The sequence below is a fragment of the Choristoneura fumiferana genome, chromosome 26 (assembly GCF_025370935.1).
Source record: "Choristoneura fumiferana chromosome 26, NRCan_CFum_1, whole genome shotgun sequence".
Classification (NCBI taxonomy): Eukaryota; Metazoa; Arthropoda; class Insecta; order Lepidoptera; family Tortricidae; genus Choristoneura; species Choristoneura fumiferana.
The window spans coordinates 7,659,002-7,678,182 of record NC_133497.1 but is presented as its reverse complement, the minus strand read 5'-3'; the positions used below and the strand labels follow the sequence as shown (position 1 = coordinate 7,678,182).

General features: G+C 42.9%; 2 protein-coding genes across 6 annotated transcripts in view; one reads left to right on the top strand and one right to left on the bottom strand.

Annotated features, from left to right (window-relative positions):
- Positions 1 to 238: 238 nt before the first annotated feature.
- On the bottom strand, positions 239 to 16,291 carry LOC141442689 (uncharacterized). Of its 5 annotated transcripts, XM_074107744.1 has the most exons (13): positions 15,680 to 15,747; positions 15,269 to 15,427; positions 11,563 to 11,706; positions 9,340 to 9,416; positions 8,374 to 8,439; positions 6,741 to 6,806; positions 5,872 to 5,988; positions 3,101 to 3,166; positions 2,399 to 2,527; positions 1,850 to 1,965; positions 1,567 to 1,748; positions 1,043 to 1,226; positions 239 to 402 (listed from the first exon to the last, which is right to left on the bottom strand). In XM_074107744.1, exons 3-13 carry the CDS (start codon positions 11,681 to 11,683, stop codon positions 267 to 269), a joined length of 1,260 nt encoding a protein of 419 aa, XP_073963845.1. In that variant the 5' UTR covers positions 11,684 to 11,706; positions 15,269 to 15,427; positions 15,680 to 15,747; the 3' UTR covers positions 239 to 266. The 5 variants fall into 5 exon arrangements, with proteins under 5 accessions (XP_073963845.1, XP_073963846.1, XP_073963844.1 ...); XM_074107745.1 differs by lacking the exons at positions 15,269 to 15,427; positions 15,680 to 15,747 and adding an exon at positions 16,281 to 16,291; XM_074107743.1 differs by lacking the exons at positions 15,269 to 15,427; positions 15,680 to 15,747 and adding an exon at positions 11,966 to 11,988 and having other exon boundaries at positions 11,563 to 11,796.
- ATPCL (ATP-citrate synthase) overlaps positions 13,450 to 19,181 on the top strand; it is a 64,506-nt gene continuing 58,774 nt past the window's right edge. The window contains exon 1 of the mRNA XM_074107741.1: positions 13,450 to 13,595. The gene's annotated coding sequence lies outside the window, so the exon portion shown is untranslated. The remainder of the gene's footprint in view (positions 13,596 to 19,181) is intronic.

Genomic DNA, 19,181 nt, shown 5'->3' with positions numbered 1-19,181 from the left:
AGCGAATACTGATCGACGTTATTCATCGCGCAGGCAGCGATCAGAGCAGCGCTTGAGGCAGTCTGCGTCGTTCCGGCAATGCACGAGTTGCCAGTGGCGCCACCCAAACATAACAAGATAAAAGCTCTTTGTTACGCTCTGTCTAAGAAAGCCTGGTCTACTAACATTATGCTGTTGTCTATCAAGTAAGCGGGGTATTATGTCAGGGTATTAGGGTAGGAAATAAAGAGAAGGAAAATAAGTTATGTATCCATGTAATAGCGACGTTATTCTGCGCGCAGGCAGCGGTCGGAGCAGCGCTTGAGACAGTCGGCGTCGTTGCGGCAGTGCGCGCGGCAGCTGGCCTGGCAGCGCGTCACGGTGCGCACGTTGCTGCGCGCGAGTTTCTCGTCGAACATTATGCTGGAACGAGCAACGCAACGTTTTTTATTAGGTTAGTTTTCACCAGCCTGTATGACTGATACAAGGCTAGTTACCTATATGGTTGATACAAGGCTCGTTGTCTATGATCGACACGTACAACGTAGGTATATGACTGGTACAGTCCCCTTATTAATATCTGACACAGTGGGTCGTGCAAAAATATCCGACCCGTCATAGCGGCCCTAGAAATAGAGTCGCAGTTATTTAGGCACGCATTTGCGTCAGATATTGGTACTGATGACTGTACAAGGTTCACCTTCCTATATGATACAAGGTTCATTGTCTATGACGAACGAAAGACTTACCTGTCTATAAATCGCGCGCTGGTGCAAGTCGAAGCGTTACAATACTTACAATGCAGCAAAGGCGGCGCGACGGAATTATCTTCTCCGATGACACGAAATATGGTCAACAAGGCTCCCCCGAATATGTGTAGCACTAGACTCACTGTCTATATGACTGATACAAGGCTTATTGCCTATGGTCCACATACGCTCAGTATCTTTGACCGGTACAAAGCTCACTTGTCTATATGATACAAGGCTCATTGTCTATGGTCAACACACTCAGCATCTATGGCTGGTACAAGGCTCATTGCCTATGATCAACACAGACTCACCTGTCTATAAACGGTACGCTAGTGCAAGTAGAAGCGTCACAGTGCAGCACGGGCGGCGCGACGGCCGCGAGTAAGGAGTTGTCTTCACCGATGACGTACGGGATGTGGTCTATGTACACGTTGTCGAAGAGGCACATGCGCTTCATGTATTCTTCGGAGTGGGTGAACATCGTGGGCGGGGTTCCTGTGAAATAGGGGTAGATGATGAGAATCATGAAAATGATAATGTAAATAAGGATGACGATGATGATGGTGATGTAGATTGTAATCACAAAAGTGACAAAGATGATCATAGTTATGCTACCGACAGGACAAGGAAGATTATGATAGTGGTGACAATGAAATTTGCGAAAACTACAATGCCGATGAGGTATATGATGATGGTGGTAATGTTGACGCTTCAGCGATAATAATGCTAATGACACTACCAACGAGGAAAATGTTGATGGTGATGATGATGATGATGTTGCTTGTGATGCTGATATTATCAGTAATAGTAATAACAATGCTATAGCACTACTAACCGACGGCGTAGTATCTCGTATTGCAGGTATGCTCTTGTATGAGCTCGGAGCGATTGCTGAACCAGCCGACCAGCCAGCGGAGGTCCTCAAACTTGGTGATCTCGTCGTTGATGACCTTGCGAGTGAGACGGAGGTACTCGACGTCGGCTTCGATGACAGACTCGTCCTTGTCTTCGCCGTAACTGTGAAACACCGGAAGAACAATCATAAAAAAAAAACAATACAGGTACCTATTGTGTGTTCTTTCGCGCTAAAACAGCTGGGCGTGATGCTTATCCCTTACTTGCGGTACTGCATCTTGAGGATAGCTTCCGACATGTGTATGCGGAAGATGACACCAGGCCGTAAATGCGCCTGGTACAGGTCCTTCGGCATCTCCACGAACGATGACTCCCAGTCCTGTTGACAGTAATAACCTCTAACACCAGACGCTTTACGATTTTAAGCTACCTCTTGCCAGCCTTTGACCCCGAGATCCAAAAAGTCTCTCTAGATCTCGTCCCTCCAGCGGGACCTGGGACGACCAACCGGTCTACGTCCACTCGGCCGTCCCAAGTACGCTCTCTTCACGGCTCGAACTCTCTCTACCTTTAATTGGTCGACTAGATTTTTCGATTTCCCTATTTGTAGGACCAGCGCCGGCAAACTAGTAGTGCTAGCCGTGTGTGGGTGGTTGGTAGGTTGTAGGGGTACCTTGGTCACTTGTCACTTGTTAGTTCTTGGCCTTGGTTAGTTCACCAGCTAGTTACTTTGGCCTTCTCGGACTTGCGCCGGCACGCTATGGCAGTATTAGTAATGTGTGGGTACCTTGGTGGGTGGATTGTAGGGTTACCTTGGCTGGTGGGTCGTAGGTGTCATACAGTGACTTGGCCTTCTTGGACTTTCGCCGGCGCTGCTGCCGCGTCTCGTCGCCGGCGCGGCGGGCCACCGGCACGTCGCTCGTCGCTGTCGTGTTCTTTAGCTGTTATGTCAAACATTCAAATCAAACATACAAGTTATTTATGGGCTGATAATATAGATAAAGCCAGCACAAAATTACAGGAGATTGAAAATAGTCTGAAAGGCTGCGAGTTCGAGACAGTTAGTAGGTATGGTACGGCCGTGCCTTTGTTTTGCTCGGCTTGGTGGGGCACTGCCGTGTCCCCAGTTCTGAAATTGTGTGTGTGTGTGGACTACGGATAAGGATAAAATTTGACACACAGGTAATTTATTAACTTGGATTAACGGGTAGGTACTTTTTATCTCGGAAAAATGCAAAGCACATAAGACAGGTGATTTATTTAAATTTTTCACCTATGAAATGAAATTATTTTCATTTACGGTTTATGGGTTACATGGGGTCTTTCGTCATTATTACTTAATTAAGCATGCGAACTTTAGTATCATAATACTTAAGTATTAAGTACCTAAGGGGTTCTCTCGTCAGGGACGAATGGAGGATAAAAGATGAGTAAAGCTTTTACACAGGCAAGGCATTGACACATTTTAACAGGCTAATAAAAGGCAGTTCTAAAGTTGCCACTCGAGACATTACCTCCTCATCCGGCGGAGGGGTGGATCCGTGGCGGTTGCGGCGACTCTGCTTGCGACTACGTCTCCGCTGCAACACAAATATAATAATAATACCTTACGAAATATGGATCATTATCATCATCATCATTATCAGCCATAGAACATCCACTGTTGGACATGACCTACCCTATATAACTCCAGTTGCTTCAATCGGAGACGGCCTGCATCCACCGTGAACCCGCGGCTTTAGCTAGGTCATCCGTCCATCGCTGGTGGACGTCCTACGCTGCTTGCCGATCCTCGGTCTCCATTTGAGAACCTTTCGGCCCCAACGGCCTTCTGTTCTCCGTGACGTTATGGTATAATCCCGCCCTCTACCGCTTTCACATAAATCACCATTATGCCATGGAGACTTTAAATCAATTATAACCGTATTTTGTGTGGTGTTAGTAATTTTAAGTCTGTACGAAAAAGCGCATTTATTTTAAATGGAACCTCTAAAATTTAGAGCAGCATTTATTTATTTATTTAAATAATAAAAAATGCTGCTAAGAACCTAATGACAAATTCCCAATTTAATTTCGTACATAAATTCAGACAAACAAAGAGGGGCGAGCCCGCGGGATCGAACCCATGGTCTTCTGCTTCGCACCACTGTGTCACGAGCACCAGCATCTGACACATCAAAGCGTACATTACATATCTGATAAGACTCTATTTCTATATAAGGACGGTAGCACGTGTCAGATATTTTTTCACGCTTCTTTGTGGCAGGTATTAATGCAGATGTCCTATAGCTTTTTTCCTCCATTTTATTAATAAAGGGTATTTTATTAGGTATTTAGGGCGTTCACTGTTGGATTAATAGGCCACTCTCATATACCCTCAATTGCTTTGGTTGAAAGTGGCCTGCATCCACCGTGAACCCGCGGCTTTGATCAAGTCATCTGTCCATCTCGTTGGTTGGTGGACGTCCTACGCTGTGCTCGCTGATCCGCGGTCTCCATTTGAGAACTTTTCGGCCCCAACGGCCACCTGTTCGCCGTGCTATATGGTCTTCTGACGATTTTAATTGAATGCTCTATGTACTTACGCTAAGTATTATCGCTACAGGATGACGAATAAAACATAGCCACTCTATTCCACATAATTTATTTTCCAAATCACTCATCGACATCTTTGGGCTCGGTAATAGAATCCACGAACACCACAGAATTGCACTCGGATGCATCACACTGCAGCATCGGCGGGACTTCTACCGGACTCACGGAATACTCATCACCAATCACATACGGATTCCCATCGATCCATAGGGAATCAAACAGACAGTAAATATGCACTTTTATGGTCATATAGCTGATAAACTTGTATATGCGACCGCCGCATTCCCCAAGGTGTTCCTTGATGGACTTATCAGTCTTGTACATTAGGAGTAAGTTATGGAACTTCGTGATCTCATCCATGACGACTTTCTTTATCAAATTTGTGTAGATGATGTCCGCTTCTATGTGTCTTTCCGGGTCTTCGTACATGCGCTGCTTGATTCTCAGGATAGCGTCTGACATGCGCACTCGGAAGATGACTCCAGGGTTCATCTGTTCTGGGAGGATGGAGGGTCGTTTGGTGGTGGACGTGAACTCCAGGACGCGGTCCTTCACTGGCTCAGGGTAGAGGTAGTGGTGCGGTCTCTCTCGCAGTTTTGGGCCGTTCAAAGTGCTGAAGGCCCGAGATCTCTGCGTACAAACAATCTTGTCAGTTCCTGTTCTTCATAAATCACACGGCACTGGGATTTTCACTAATAAACTTTGCGAATTCGTGGGTTTTTAATTTGACACGGATATCACTATTAACCACACAAACATCACGCCTGTATTCCCAAATGGGGTAGGCAGAGCACACAGCAATTTTAGGTTTAAAGTTTGACAAAAAAGATACAATAGTGACAGGTTGCTAGCCTGTCACCTACGGTATACCTTAACCTATATACTATATCCTTTGTCGCCACTTACGACATCCACGTAAGAAATGGAGAGGTGTAGTTCTAACCCGACACCACACGGGGATATCACTATTAAGCACAAGAAATTAGAGAACTGGGTAAACATTCAGCGTTTTTTTCCTCATTACCGTTTCGGTAAGTATTACAAACAATACAACAATAATAATTAAAATTTGCCAACAGGTTCTCCTGATGATTTGAAAATTGACTTCAAGCATTTTATCACGCTTTCACATAACCTTCCGTAGTGTGGGCGTTTGGGTGGTATTTTTTGTCAAAACAGATTCATTCACGTTTTATTGGCATCATGCATGGTACATTAAAGAGTTATACAATACTTCAAAGTTTTTTTAAGACTTTAAGGGGCTGTTTCACCATCCGTTGATTAAATTTATTTGAGGGATAAATGTGATGCCGTCTCTGTTTGTTTTATTAGAATAGACGGAGACGGCCTCACATTTATTTTATCCGTCAGTTAAAATTAATCAATGGGTGGTGAAACAGTCTTATGATTCACGGTGTAGGAAAGGGCTACAATAGAGGAAGGAAGGAAGAACACCGTAAGTTGTAATACGCGTCTGAGTTGAGAAACTTCGATGGTACGATGCAGGATGTTGGAGTTGGAGTTCTATATTTACTCACTAGATGGCGCTAAGAGTCGCTACAACGGTTAATACCATCAGAGGAAAGATTCTACCCGTGATCATGGATGCCAATGCCTCGAAAAATCGGGAACTCATTAAACGCAATCACGGTCTTCATCCCGTTCCCGCAACAAACGTATCTAACAATACCTTAGCTCGTCGTCTGAGGCGGTTGTGTTCTGGCGCGTCATCAGGCGTGCCCTCGACCTTGGAGAAGTCGTAGGCGGCCCAGGAGTCGAAGGATGGATGGGCCAGTTCAGGCTGCTCCTGGAGGGTCAAAAGTATTTCATGAGTTGAGATTCGATTACTTTTGGTAGCTAAGCAAGCAATTTAGACTCGTCACATGCATGTGGTGAAGTAGAACAGACGGTGAAGCACCAGGAGGATTCCTCAATATTTTGTAAAAGGTGACGAGCAGTAGCTGTATAACTGTTGTAATGTAACTTTTAATTGCCAACACTAAAAAGCGAGAGAAAATTTATAGCAGAAAATTTAACAGACTACAAAAAAAACAAGAAAATAATTTTCTACGGTGTCTCAGCACGAGCCAGCAGCAGGGCTACTCCGAAACTCGAAACTCGAAGTTCGTGTCGTGCGGTCCCTCTGACACTTATACTATTTAATACGAGAGCGAGAGGGACCGCACGACACGAACTTCGAGTTTCGAGTTTCGGAGTAGCCCTGCTGGAGTGGACCTATATTTCGTTTACCTTGCCTTCATACTATCTTTTGGGGCTTCTATCATTCCTGCTGGCTCGTGCCATAGTAAAATAGGAGCTCGTGCTGAGGCACCGTAGAAAATAATGTTTCTGTTGTAAATTTTTTTGGAGTGTGGAACACTTTAAGGTGCTGTTTCACCATCCATTGATTAGTCTTAATTAACGGTTAAATCTGATGCCGTCTCCGTCTATTCGAACAAAACAAATAGAGACGGCATCACATTTAACCGTCAGTTAAGACTAATCAATGGATGGTGAAAAAGCCCCTAAATGGCGGTTAGATAATTCTCAAAATGGTACCTTTAAATGTGGAGATTTCTTGGGTCCCATGAAATTGACAGAGTGCTCGTAAATATCATCTTTCAACTGAAAGCAGAAAAAGCTTACCATTGTAGGTATACGTTAGATACAGATCTATTTAATAATTTTTCATCACACTTGCTCGTAAGCAGTTTCGTAACATGCAGGCTACTTTGGTTGCAACCCCCCAAATAAAACCCTCGACCTTAATGTGCTTGTTATGAAACCCGTGGTCGGTAAATGAGTCATTGCGCGTACACATTTTCTTGTCATGAAGCCCAAGGTCGGTAAATGAGTTTGTTACTGCATGGTGTGCTGCAGTAGCGCCTGCAGGGCACATGCTGCGGAGGGGGAGGGGGAGGGCGGCGGGGAGCTGGCTGCCAAGAGCGCAGCCAGCGGTATCGGCAATTTTTGAAAATATTAAGTAAGTAGTTTTTCTTTTACAAATATAAAATATCACTCGCAAATGTGATGAAAAACATTGTATGTCGCACGGGTGGCACTAGAATTACGAACATCGACTTATTAAAGCCCTCAGTGTTCGACTTCGGGCTTCTAATAGACTCTCGCTCGTAATTCCTTATTTACCGCCCTTAACACAATGTACTTATTATATTGCTTTCTCAATAAGCTTCAGTAAACTTCAGTAAGCTAGTTGAGAAAGCAAGACAAATACGAACATTTCCGACAAAATACGATGGAAAAAGATTTTCCACTATCTTTATAGGCAGAGTCATTCACGCACGATGACGCGTGCCGTGGTTCTTATTACAATGTCGTAATGGCTAATTTTGACAAAATCACGCGTCTTCGTGGATGGCACTAGGTATACTTAGCTACCTGGGCGACCGAGAAACTTATGCTTCTTACGAGATAAAATAGTTTCTTCGTTTTTAGGGTTCCGGAGCCAAAATGGCAAAAACGGAACCCTTATAGTTTCGCCATGTCTGTCTGTCTGTCCGTCCGTCCGCGGCTTTGCTCAGGAACTATCAATGCTAGAAAACTGTAATTTTGCACGGATATATATGTAAACTATGCCGACAAAATGGTACAATAAAAATTTTTTAGGGTACCTCCCATAGACGTAAAGTGGGGGTGATTTTTTTTCCTCATCCAACCCTATAGTGTGGGGTATCGTTGGATAAGTAGGTCTTTTAAAACCATTAGGGGTTTGCTAAAACGATTTTTCGATTCATTGATATTTTGCGAAATATTCAACTTTAAAGTGCAAATTTTCATTAAAATCGAGCGTCTCCCCCCCTCTAAAATTTAAACCGGTGGGTGGAAAAAATTAAAAAAATTCATGATGGTAGTAAGTATATCAAACTTTCAAGGAAAACTATAACGGCTAAGTTTGCTTGAGAATTATTTTAGTTTAAGAGTAAATAGCAGCCTAAGGTATAAAATATACCTATAAACTTGGAAGATTCCGTATAAAATACGAAATCCTTCGAAAGATATTACTTAATTTTTTTGTAATGGCTACGGAACCCTATTTTGGGCGTGACCGACACGCTCTTGGCCGGTTTAAAATAAATGGCTACTGTCGGGCCAGGGGTTAAAGAGGAATGTCTAAGATACCTTAAGTTTGTATTTGCTTGACATAACAAGGACATACGGTGCATCGACTTACGGTTTGGTAGTTGTAGCCATAGCTCGCTTCAGGTTCAGCGTGGTTCGACGCCGCCGCAAGAAGCACCTGAAATGCCAAAAGCAGTCATCAACATGCACTCGCAACTACACATTTTTAACCCCCAACGCAAAAAGAGGGTTGTTATAAGTTTGGCCGTTATGTTGTGTCTGTCTGTGTTCTCGTTGTTCTTGTTGGAGGCCAACACCAATGAATTGCTTCACAGATTTTGTGCAGGTTTCCTCACGATGTGTTCCTTAAGCTCGAGGTAAATTCCGAATGTAATTTCGCACATGAATTTCGAAAAACTTAGGATGCGAGCTCGGGTTTGAACCCACGATCCTCTGCTTGAGAGGCCGTAGGGTAGGTAGGTCAAACTACAATCACAGCTTTTTCTGCTACCTCAGCTTTTCGATCGATGTGCATGCACCGCATTCGCATGTCGGACTTTCGGGGCCCTCGTGACGTCGGGAGTTCCATCATCATGTCAGCCGAAAGACGTCCACTGCTGGACTTAGGCCTCCCCCAAGGCTCTCCACTCACATCAGTCTTGTGCTTTCCGCATCCAACGCGATCCCGCGATCTTAACCAGGTCGTCGCTCCATCTTGTTGGAGGCCTACCGACAGCTCGTCTCCCGGTCCGCGGACGCCATTCGAGAACCTTCTGGTCCCATCGGCCATCAGTCCCGCGCGCAATTTGCCCCGCCCACTGCCACTTCAGTTTCGCAATTCTTCGGGCTATGTCAGTAACCTTAGATCTACTGCGGATATCAATCATTTCTGATTCTATCCCGCAGAGAAACCCTTTGTCACTTTAAAGTTCAATATCTCAAAAACAGCAAAACCGATTTTGATGAAACATGTCTAAGAACCATCGCTAGAAAACCTGCTTTGTCTACCTGTTTAAGAGCTACGGTCTACTACGGAGCAGACACATAGACAAACTTTGCGTCGGGGGTTAAAACTTACCAAGAACCCATAAAGTGTTAGGGTCATTTTGAACCGCCCCGCTCGCTCACTCGCCGCAGAGCGAATATCAAGCCTTGCTGAGGAAACATAAGTTTTTACTTTTAATTGATTGTTAGAACGCAAATTGAGTCGTTAGTTAAATTCTACGACAACAGGCGATAGGGTACGGTCAACGACAAAATTAAAAATATAAACCGTAAACTCAGGTTTCTATAGTACAGTCACCAGCACCAATATCTGACACAACAAGCGTGCATAAATATCTGATACGACTCTATTTCTAGGGCCAGAAGGACGTGTCAGATATTTTTGCACGCTCCGCTGTGGCAGATATTAATGCTGGTGACTGTACCAGCCACAGAGTAAGTACATTTTTATAGAGGGTAGTCCCAGCGTTCATCAATAGTCCAAACGGACTTTTTAACATTTCGAACAACTGCGGAACTGCTAACGTCATCTAGGAGGTTCATCGTGCATTTTCTATTGGATTAGGCTGCGATGAACGTCCTATAGATGACGTTAGCAGTTCCGCAGTTGTTCGAAATGTTAAAAATAGAACCTGAGTTTACGGAACTGATTAGTTCAAAATACTACTTACTAGTGATGCAACAGACGTGAACAGACCTCTGTTTCTGTTTCCGCGCGCTTTTTAATATTTGTTTCCGCTTCTGTTTCCGCAACTTTTATAACGGATATATAATTGGAAGATTATACGACGGTCGAGTGAGAGTTGAGAGGGACGCAGCAGGGCTACTAAAAAAAATTCGAATTTCGTAGTAGCCCATCAGGCGCGGCGGGCGAGGTGCGTGTAAGTCTTCTGGTGGTAGAGCGCGCGAGGGAGGGGTCAGCCAGCGTGCAGCGAGCACTTGTCACAAGTCACAACGCCGTTTCGTTTATATGTACACTTTCGTTTCTGCATCCGTTTCCGTTTCTGCTTAAATTTTCGTCTGAAATCTGTTTCCGTTTCTGGTTCCGCTAAGAGTTTCCGTTGCATTACTACTACTTACCTCGTTATTTTTAAGGTTCCGTAGCCTTACAAAGCACCCTGAGGGGGAACGCTAGCTGACGCGGTTGCACATCGCGGGCGCACGCCCAGCGGCGTCTTTAGCCCATGTAGCGCCCGTGTGCAAATATTACTTAACGCCATCTAGGAAGCGCACGGTCAAAATGGAATAGGTACAGTCACCAGCATTAATATCTGCCACAGCGGAGCGTGCAAAAATATCTGACACGTCCTTCGTATCAGATATCAGATATTTCTACACGCTTGTTGTGTCAGATATTGGTGCTGGTGAGTGTACAAAGTGCCGCGGCCGGCGGCCCTAACACCGCTGCGCCCGTGTGCAACGCACACCCTGCACTATAGGTAAAGACGCCTCTGCGCACGCCTGCGGGCGCGGGTGCTGGGGGGCTACTACGAAGTTCGTATGGTATGGTACCGTCCCTCTCACTCTCGTATTAAATAATATTAGCGAGCGTCAGCGGGACGGCAAGATACGAATTTCGACTTTTGCACTTCTAGTCGCCTCGCGCGGCAGCCATTTTGGATGCGATTTTGAGCCGTGTATAGAACAAAATCATGCCTCATGCGGCCTCGCGATGCGGCTCGCTCAGCGGAGACCACGTGGAGACCCTACTTTAAACCAGCCTAAGCAGAAATAAAACGCGAATTGAATTCACAAAATGTTATTAAGTAGACGATGTAGACGGACGTTACACGCTGAAGAGAGAGCGGGAGGCAGGCATCGCGTGGAGAGAGATGGTCGCGCTGAGCAGGTCGCGCCACACGCGGGGGCGCGGCGCGGGGCGCGGGGACTCCGCCTCTGCAACCGACATGGGGTGTTACAGCCTGTGTGTCCTTTTTCCACGTTCCAGTTCCACATCCTCGCACCGTTCAGCTACCTCCCACATAGTCAAAACGTTCCTCGCACCGCTCAGTACACCTCGTACATCTCTGGTGGTCTGGTGGAACCGTAGCTGTGAGGCCTCTCATTTACTCGTTGTAGCCTAAGGCTAAATAAATCGAGACGAGGCGAGACGAGAATTTAAATTTGTAAGCATTCTCGCGCGCCCACCGCGAGCCGCCCGCCGCGGGCGCCGCCATACTAAATTTCAATTCTCGTCTCGCCTCGCCGGTGGAAAATCACCTTTATCCGGGCCGGTAAACAGTGTCACCCCTAGCGGAGGCCCTAGAGAAATTATTATTCGTAGCTAAATACTCACCTAGTTTGGGGTCACGCGGAGCGGAGGCAGGCATATGGTAGATCTCCCCTCTCGTCCGCAGCGCACGAAGTCGCCGCGTGCGCACTAAATGCGACACGCCCGCCCTGCATAACGACAGCATGCCTGCCTCTTCTCGCAAATGTTCTGCCAAATGGACCAGTCGGTTGGAGATTGATCGAAGCAAGGCTGGCTTGGTGTTGACAGATAGTTTTTTTTGACAGCTCAGTGCAGAGGCTGAGGAGCAATAAGGTTCGATTGCTGATAGATATTAAAGAGTTCAAGTGCTAATAGCCACTTGCTGGTAAAAAAGGTTTGATTTAGTGCTAAGCTTAGCAACGATAAATTACTTACCGCTAGCGAAAAGGGTATTATTTTAGGTTAAGTACCTTGAATTTGTACTTACACACTTTGCGCCTTAGTAAATTATACAGAACACAAAATGTTCTGTGTTTGCACTTACATGTTTATGTACATAAATACGTATTATGCGAGTAGCGAAAATAAATTGGTATGTCGAACCATCGTGCCTATGAAATAAACTATAAAACGAAAATTATTTTGCAATTTTTTTATGAGTTTTATAATGCGTTGCAGGTTCGAATCCCAAAAACTTAATTATATTCTTTAAACTTTTAAAAAATTTGTTTTCTTTTTAAAAAGTGCTACCTATTAGCCATTTTACGCACTAAATCAGCTCAACCGCTGAAAATATAGTGTGACAATTGCATACTAGATGACACTACTAAAGAACACAGTGTAAATGAATGCAGTAAGTATATTTTTAATTACTCAAAATAAAAAGCGGAACTTATTAAGTTCAACTTAAGAATTAAAATCCGAATAACAGTTTTGATGAAAATAGGGGATTGGTTTCTGATTTTAAATAATCAAGGAATCTCAAATAATAACGAATCCTGCGAAAGCAAAATATTAATTCTGCGGTAATTCCCATACTGTTCTTAGCAGTGCTGTGATTTCTATAGATATTAGTTTGTGACAAACTAGATGGCGTTTTAAATAAACCAGCGTCCTAACAAATTACGTAGTATCACTAGTGACCAAGAGAGGGCGCAAAAGTCAAAGTGACTATGTTTAAAAAAAATGGTTTTAAAAGACAAGAAATTATGTTATCTTTTCTGAAAAATTAAATTGTGTGAAATATAAAAAGTTCGTAAAAAACTTAACAGCGGCAGCCGCATAGGCCGCATACATATGGCCCATTGCCGATGCGTCAAATTTTCAACAATAGTAAAATTGCCGATTGAGCAGTGTTGCCAATTTAGCGACTTTACGCTAGAACTTACGACTTGCTAAAGTCTTAGCAACCAAAAAAAGTTTTGACGACAAAAATGGTTTAGCGACTTATCTGGCGACTTTTAACTGTCTAGGACCAATAATGGTTACATTTTTTGTCAATAATAATAATAATAAATAAGTTTGTTTCGGGCAACTTTTTTTTTTATTTTTTATTTGACTGGATGGCAAACGAGCAAGTGGGTCTCCTGATGGCCCATGCAATTATACCTTACAGACTAACAAAAATATTTATAATCAATTCGACACATAATTATACAGTGCCAAGAGATCTATATGGAAAGCAACAAACGCGCTTGCGCACCAAATTCAAAATTGCTATTATGCAGCTTTAGCTATTCTTCTATTTTCTCTTTTTCGGTGAATTCGGAAAATTTATATTTAAAGTTGTTTTTCTATTCCGTATCCCAACCTTTCAGACCACCAGTGGCCTCTTGTGTCTCTCCCAGACAAAATCCTGAGTATTAATTTAGGGACTTTCTAGCGACTTTTGATTTTGAGTTTAGCGACTCGAGTTTCTAGGAGTTGCCAACACTGATTGAGACGTCATCATCAGTTTTTTTTATCTATGGCTAGTCGATTATTTGTCGTACGACTTATCAAATAATTTCTAATCAAAAGTGTATTATAATATCTTTCTGCAGGTGAACTTATAATTTTATTAGTTTAATATATAGAAGTGCTACTTCGCTTCACTACGGGCCAACCTGCGTGTTTCAGTAAGTCTCAACATCTCATTCTAGGTTAAGTTCAAATAAGCTGCAGTTATGTTTACGATTCGCAAATCTCTGTTTAAAGTAAATATTGGACTGCTGATTTGACGTTTATCAGATTATTGGGATGTTATTGCTTGTCGGCAACTGATTTCAGAATATTGATACCTTATCGCGGTGTTACGGTTTAATCGATAGCTGTTTTTGCGCTCGCTCGCAAGTATTTTCGGAACTTACGCGTCCAATAAAACGCGAAGCTTTCGTTTTTGCACACATTACCAGGCACTGTGCAGTACAAGATATCGTACTGTCCAAAATAAAGCCTTAGATGATGTAATTCCAAACCAATGATAACAGGCCCCTAGGGATGTCTGCTTCATCTATCTTGCGATAAAAATCTAACTAGACAAGCCAGTACTCCGACTTTGCTTTGATACTCACTTAACTGAAGCTCCTTCAGCATTTTAAAATTATAGTTTTTGTACTAAGTGTTTTACTTAGCACTTTTTTCTATTAATTTGCATTTCAAATGTAAACAAACTACAGCAGAACCCGCTTAAGACTATTTTGAGGGGACCTAGCAAAAAAAACGTCTTAACCAGGAAATTGTATTAAAAGTGAAAAAAAAATACAATGTAAACTTTTAATATGATCACTTTTTATTCTTGCAGTGATTGCTTTTTTTATTTTTGACATCACTGATAACTCACAACAATTTAAACTTAAAACAAATCAAATCTAAGGTATACGGTCAAGGACTTTAATTCATGACCCACCGTGGAACCATTTCACAGTAAACGTGATAGTGACATCGCATTAATTAACAAGGAAAAGGTGATGAATTAAAGTCCTTTACTGTACAAACCAATTAGCCGATCACTTAGTCAGCGCTACAAGTATCTGGACAGGAGGAGGTGTCGCCAGAATCCCGTCCCCTTGCATAATATTAGTATGACATGGTTAGTCTCAATTTTTTTTACCAGAATACATAATTTGGTAACATTGAACGATGATGCAAGGTGGTGTTATTAGGCGGGACACAAGTCGTATTAACCATGAAAAAATGTATGAAAACAGGCCTAAAATTGCAGGGATCGGCGTAAAATGGCCTATTATGCGGGAAATCGTATCAAATGTGATCAATGATCATATTGATGTGTTTTTTTTTTTTTTTATATAAATGCAATATAAATGTTCTACTTTTTTTTTTAAATTTACTTTATTTCTTACTTTTTAGTGATTTGTTGCCAAATTACATCTCACAACGATTTCATTAAGCCCAAACACGGCTTACTTACATTGTTTTATGTTATGACAGAGTTCCGTTTTTTTTTTTAAGTCAGTTAAAAAAATACCAAAACTTTCTCCTAAATCTAACAAAATTAAATACTGTTCTAAAAATCGCATCAAAATCGGTTCAGCCAACCGCGAGATAGTCGCGGACAAACATACATACCTACATTTGAGTACATATGTACACAGGTCAAACAGAAAACTTCCTTTTTTTTGAAGTCAGTTAAAAGCTTGTTCAATTCATACATTGACGTGACCAGATTTGTCGTTGGAAACGAGCGCCGAGCGATTCGCATGTGGCCGCGCCTTAGTAAGTAATGAGTCCGCTCCGCTCGCGGTGTATTTTTTTTTTAAATATAAAACTGACCTTGATTGACCCCTCTCACCTGATGTTAAGTGCAGGTGAGGCCGATGGTGTATCTCACTGGTTCAGTAACAGCCTAGATTGTATTTATTCGGAAAAACAGACGACGGGAGCGAATTCCATTTCTAGCAGTTCGCTTATGAAAGATGAAGCAAACCGCTTCGTGTGGGTCAATGGAACACTAATTAGAAAAACAGCCGGTAAAAAGCAGAAAGACAAGGAACTACGACAGTGTTCGAGGCTCTGTAGCCAGTGCCCTTAGTGTAAGTTTTCGGTTACAAAATACGTCTCAATCGCGTTCGCGTTAAAATCTCAATTTGTATGGATACACGAACAGCGCCTCTGTCGGAACGTTTGCGATGTTCGTGTTTCCATACAAATTGAGATTTTAACGCAAACGCGATCGAGACGTATTTTGTAACCGAAAACTTACACTAAGGGTACTGTTCCCGATCAGCGGACTGTCACCAAAGAGTCTTCGGGCCCGGCGATCCAACGCGGCTAACTGATACTTGGCGGATTGGGCTTCACATTGAACATTTGTCCAGAGGTGAGACGTACTAGGCAAAACGCGGACTGAGTCTTGCGAGTACGCGTCCACAAAAAGACTAGATCCAAAGACTAGGTCCACGAGTATCTACGAGTACTTAACTCATTGACTCATTGCGTAAACAAAATGATTCCCGTAAATGCGCTCCCGTGATTGCGTATGAACCGTACTAGTTTTAGTAGTTTTACGAATATCGAACTACCGAATTCCGCGTCATAGTTCAGGCTAAACACTTCATACTTTTTTAATTTTAACTTATATTAAATACCGACTAAAAACTTCCCCTCATACTTTATACAGGCTTAGGACTGTCAGCTATTTTTATAAATTTTTCATTATAAAAGTGTATATAACTGCTTGTTTTCAAGTTGGCGGAACGTTGTCAGCCGCCGTACTCTTAAATACTCGTACGCTAAAACTATCGCGGGCGGGAACGCGTACTCACGCGTCCGAGCCAAAACCTATTCCAGTAAATACGTCTCACCTCTACATTTGTCGTACCATCAGCCAAATATGTGGTCTACCACCCTAAAGTTGATAATCGTTTTCATGTCATAAAACAATAATGCCAATAGAACGTGTCTGTCAACTTGAAAGTTCGACTTTAGCGATATATCAATTTGACAGGAACTTGTTTAAAAATTGATAGTCCACTTATTTGGCTGATAGTACATCGCGCGTAGCTCCACACGCACTTGCCTGGTTATTGGTAGAACATTCCACGCTACGTAGCCTCGATAAAAATTAGGCGGTATCGATAAGAGCTGTTGCATTTCCTGTAAATATGGTTCCTAATTGTGACCGCAGATACGCAGTTAGATAACAACGTGACCCCATTACAGGGGCTACTACGAGTTTGGAAAATCGATGTTGGTATCGTACCATCCCTCTCACTCTCGTATTAAATAATATAAGCGGCAGCGGGACGGCAAGATTCGTAGTACAGAGCCTGACTAGGTAAGTACAGTCAGCAGAAGTGGATGAGCGGTTACGGTGCTCAAATGATCTACACGCGACTCTACTGCCAAGGTAATAAGAGTGTTTAGATCATATTGAGCACCACAACGCCGCTTGTCTACTTCTGCTGCTGACTGTATTTGACTGTTTTTATTAATTATTTCAATTCAGCTGGTAAACACTAATGTTACAATAAAGGTTCATCGGCGGCCTTCGCACTAGACTCTGGGCCTGTATCGCGCAGACCAGATTTGATCCAGCAGTTGAATTGGAACAGTAGGATTTCACTAAATTAAATGGTTTTTTTTATCAAAAAGCTAGCAAACAAGCAGGCGGGTCACCTGATGGTAAGTGATCACCGCCGTCTATGGACACCTTACAGCATTAATAGGACTGCTGGTGCGTTGCCGGCCTTCCTAAAGTTCATATACGTACTAAACCTAACGGTTGAAATTTCGGGTTTTTATCCCTATCCCATGGGAATATCGTGATTAAAAGTAGCCTATGTGTTATTCCAGACGTCCAGAGGCCGTATTGTCCAACGTTTCTGACGCTCGCGATTGCAATCAAATGACTGGATGGTAAACGAGCAAGTGGCTCTCCTGATGGTAAGAGATCACCACCGCCCATAAACATCTGCAACACCAGGGGTATTGCATTTAATATCTGTAGTGTAGTGTATATATCTACGGCTCCCCATGAGGCTGACATAGTCACATTTGGTGTAAGCCTCGTTAAAGTATAAGATTAAAAAAAGTAGGCTTTCGAACTGTTTAAGCGCAGCATTTCCGTGGCGTGGTTTGTTTGACCGCTCGCGTAAGGACGGCGCGACATTGGCGCGACATTGCCCCGCTATCATGGGTCAGCGGCGGCGGGGTCGCGTCGGCACCGCGTGCGCTCCCTCACCGTTAACATCTATACTTTAAGAGGCTGACAAAACCTAATTTTGTTGGAATTGATGTTATTTAAGCAGTTTTTTAAGAAAAACTATTTGTTCTAGCGCATCAAAAAAAATATTTGTCTATATTCATCATATTTCAAAGATAATGGACGGACTCGATACATAATTGGACAAAATCGGCTCGATAAAAAAAAATTGCAAAGATTGGTCTTAAAATCATAATAAACGGTTCTATGTCTTTATTTTTTAGACGTATGGGTCTGCAATTAAAAACACGAAGTCAACATATTCATACCTAAATTACTAACGAGTCATATTTCACAAATAATCCATACTTTTTTTTATTTCAATATTTATTCATTATTGTCTTCTAAAACCCGGCTGCTCAGTTACAGCGACAGTGGGCTCTCGTTTACTCCGATACGAATAGACAGTGGGTGCCGGTAGGAATATGGCGCTTCCTAATCACAGCGATATTCGCTGAGGTAGTAGCGGGCGTGGAGGGTGAACAAAAGTTCCCCTCTTGTAAAGCCGGGTCTCCACTGAGCGAGCCGCCTCTCCCGGCAGCCATTTTCGGTGCGATTTTACGGCCGCAACGTATTGATGTTGTTACTGGAGACGAGAGTTGGATCTATCAACATGTCCTACTAAGCGGCAGTCGATGGTTGGGGTGTTTCCGGACGAAGAACTTTCGCGGAAAGTCAAACAAGAACGCAGTGTGGGGAAAAAATATTTGCTTATTTAGAAACAATTTCTTAAGCCGAGCTTAGACTTGCAAGAGAAGTCGTGCAAGTTGCATTACATTGCGAGGCCGTAAAGCCAACGAGTTTGTAGTGGTCAATCGAGCGCTGCAATATAATGCAACTTGCACGATTTTTCTTGCTAGTCTAACTAAACTCGGTTTTAAGAAAGTAACGTATACGAAAGGGTGTTTGCTAACCTGTGCATACCGGTGTTGCGTCCAAAAACTACAAAAATAGGTTTTCGGGGCCTTTTTTTGTATCACGACAATGCATCACCGCAAAAAGTCAAATTAACTCAAGAGTTTTTGAAAAGCACAGAAATTCAACAAATGAGCCAATCGCCCTATAGCCCCGATCTACTCCGCGCGACTTCTTACTCTTCCCAAAAGTGTAACTTGGAATCCGTGGCTATCATTTTGAAAGCCCTGAGGACGGTCGCTCGGAATGCTTTTATAGCAGCGGTTGAGGACCTCCCTAAGGAAGTATATCGCTAGTACTTTAAATCTTGGTTTAGACGAACGAACCGTTGTATATAGAGACTAAAGGAGAATATTTTGCCAAGTTGTAATAAAAAAAATGGTTCTAAAGGCAAACATTTTTTTGTATCTCAAAACTGTCCTCAGTCACCTAACGTACAGCCAGTTTAAACGTGAAGGAGTAACAAAGAAAATACACACACATCTCACAAAACATTTATAATAAGTAATAGTAGAAATTACTAGAATTCTTAACTACAGTAAAAACATTCAAGACATTTTCTAGTCTTCGGTCAGAATGACCATAA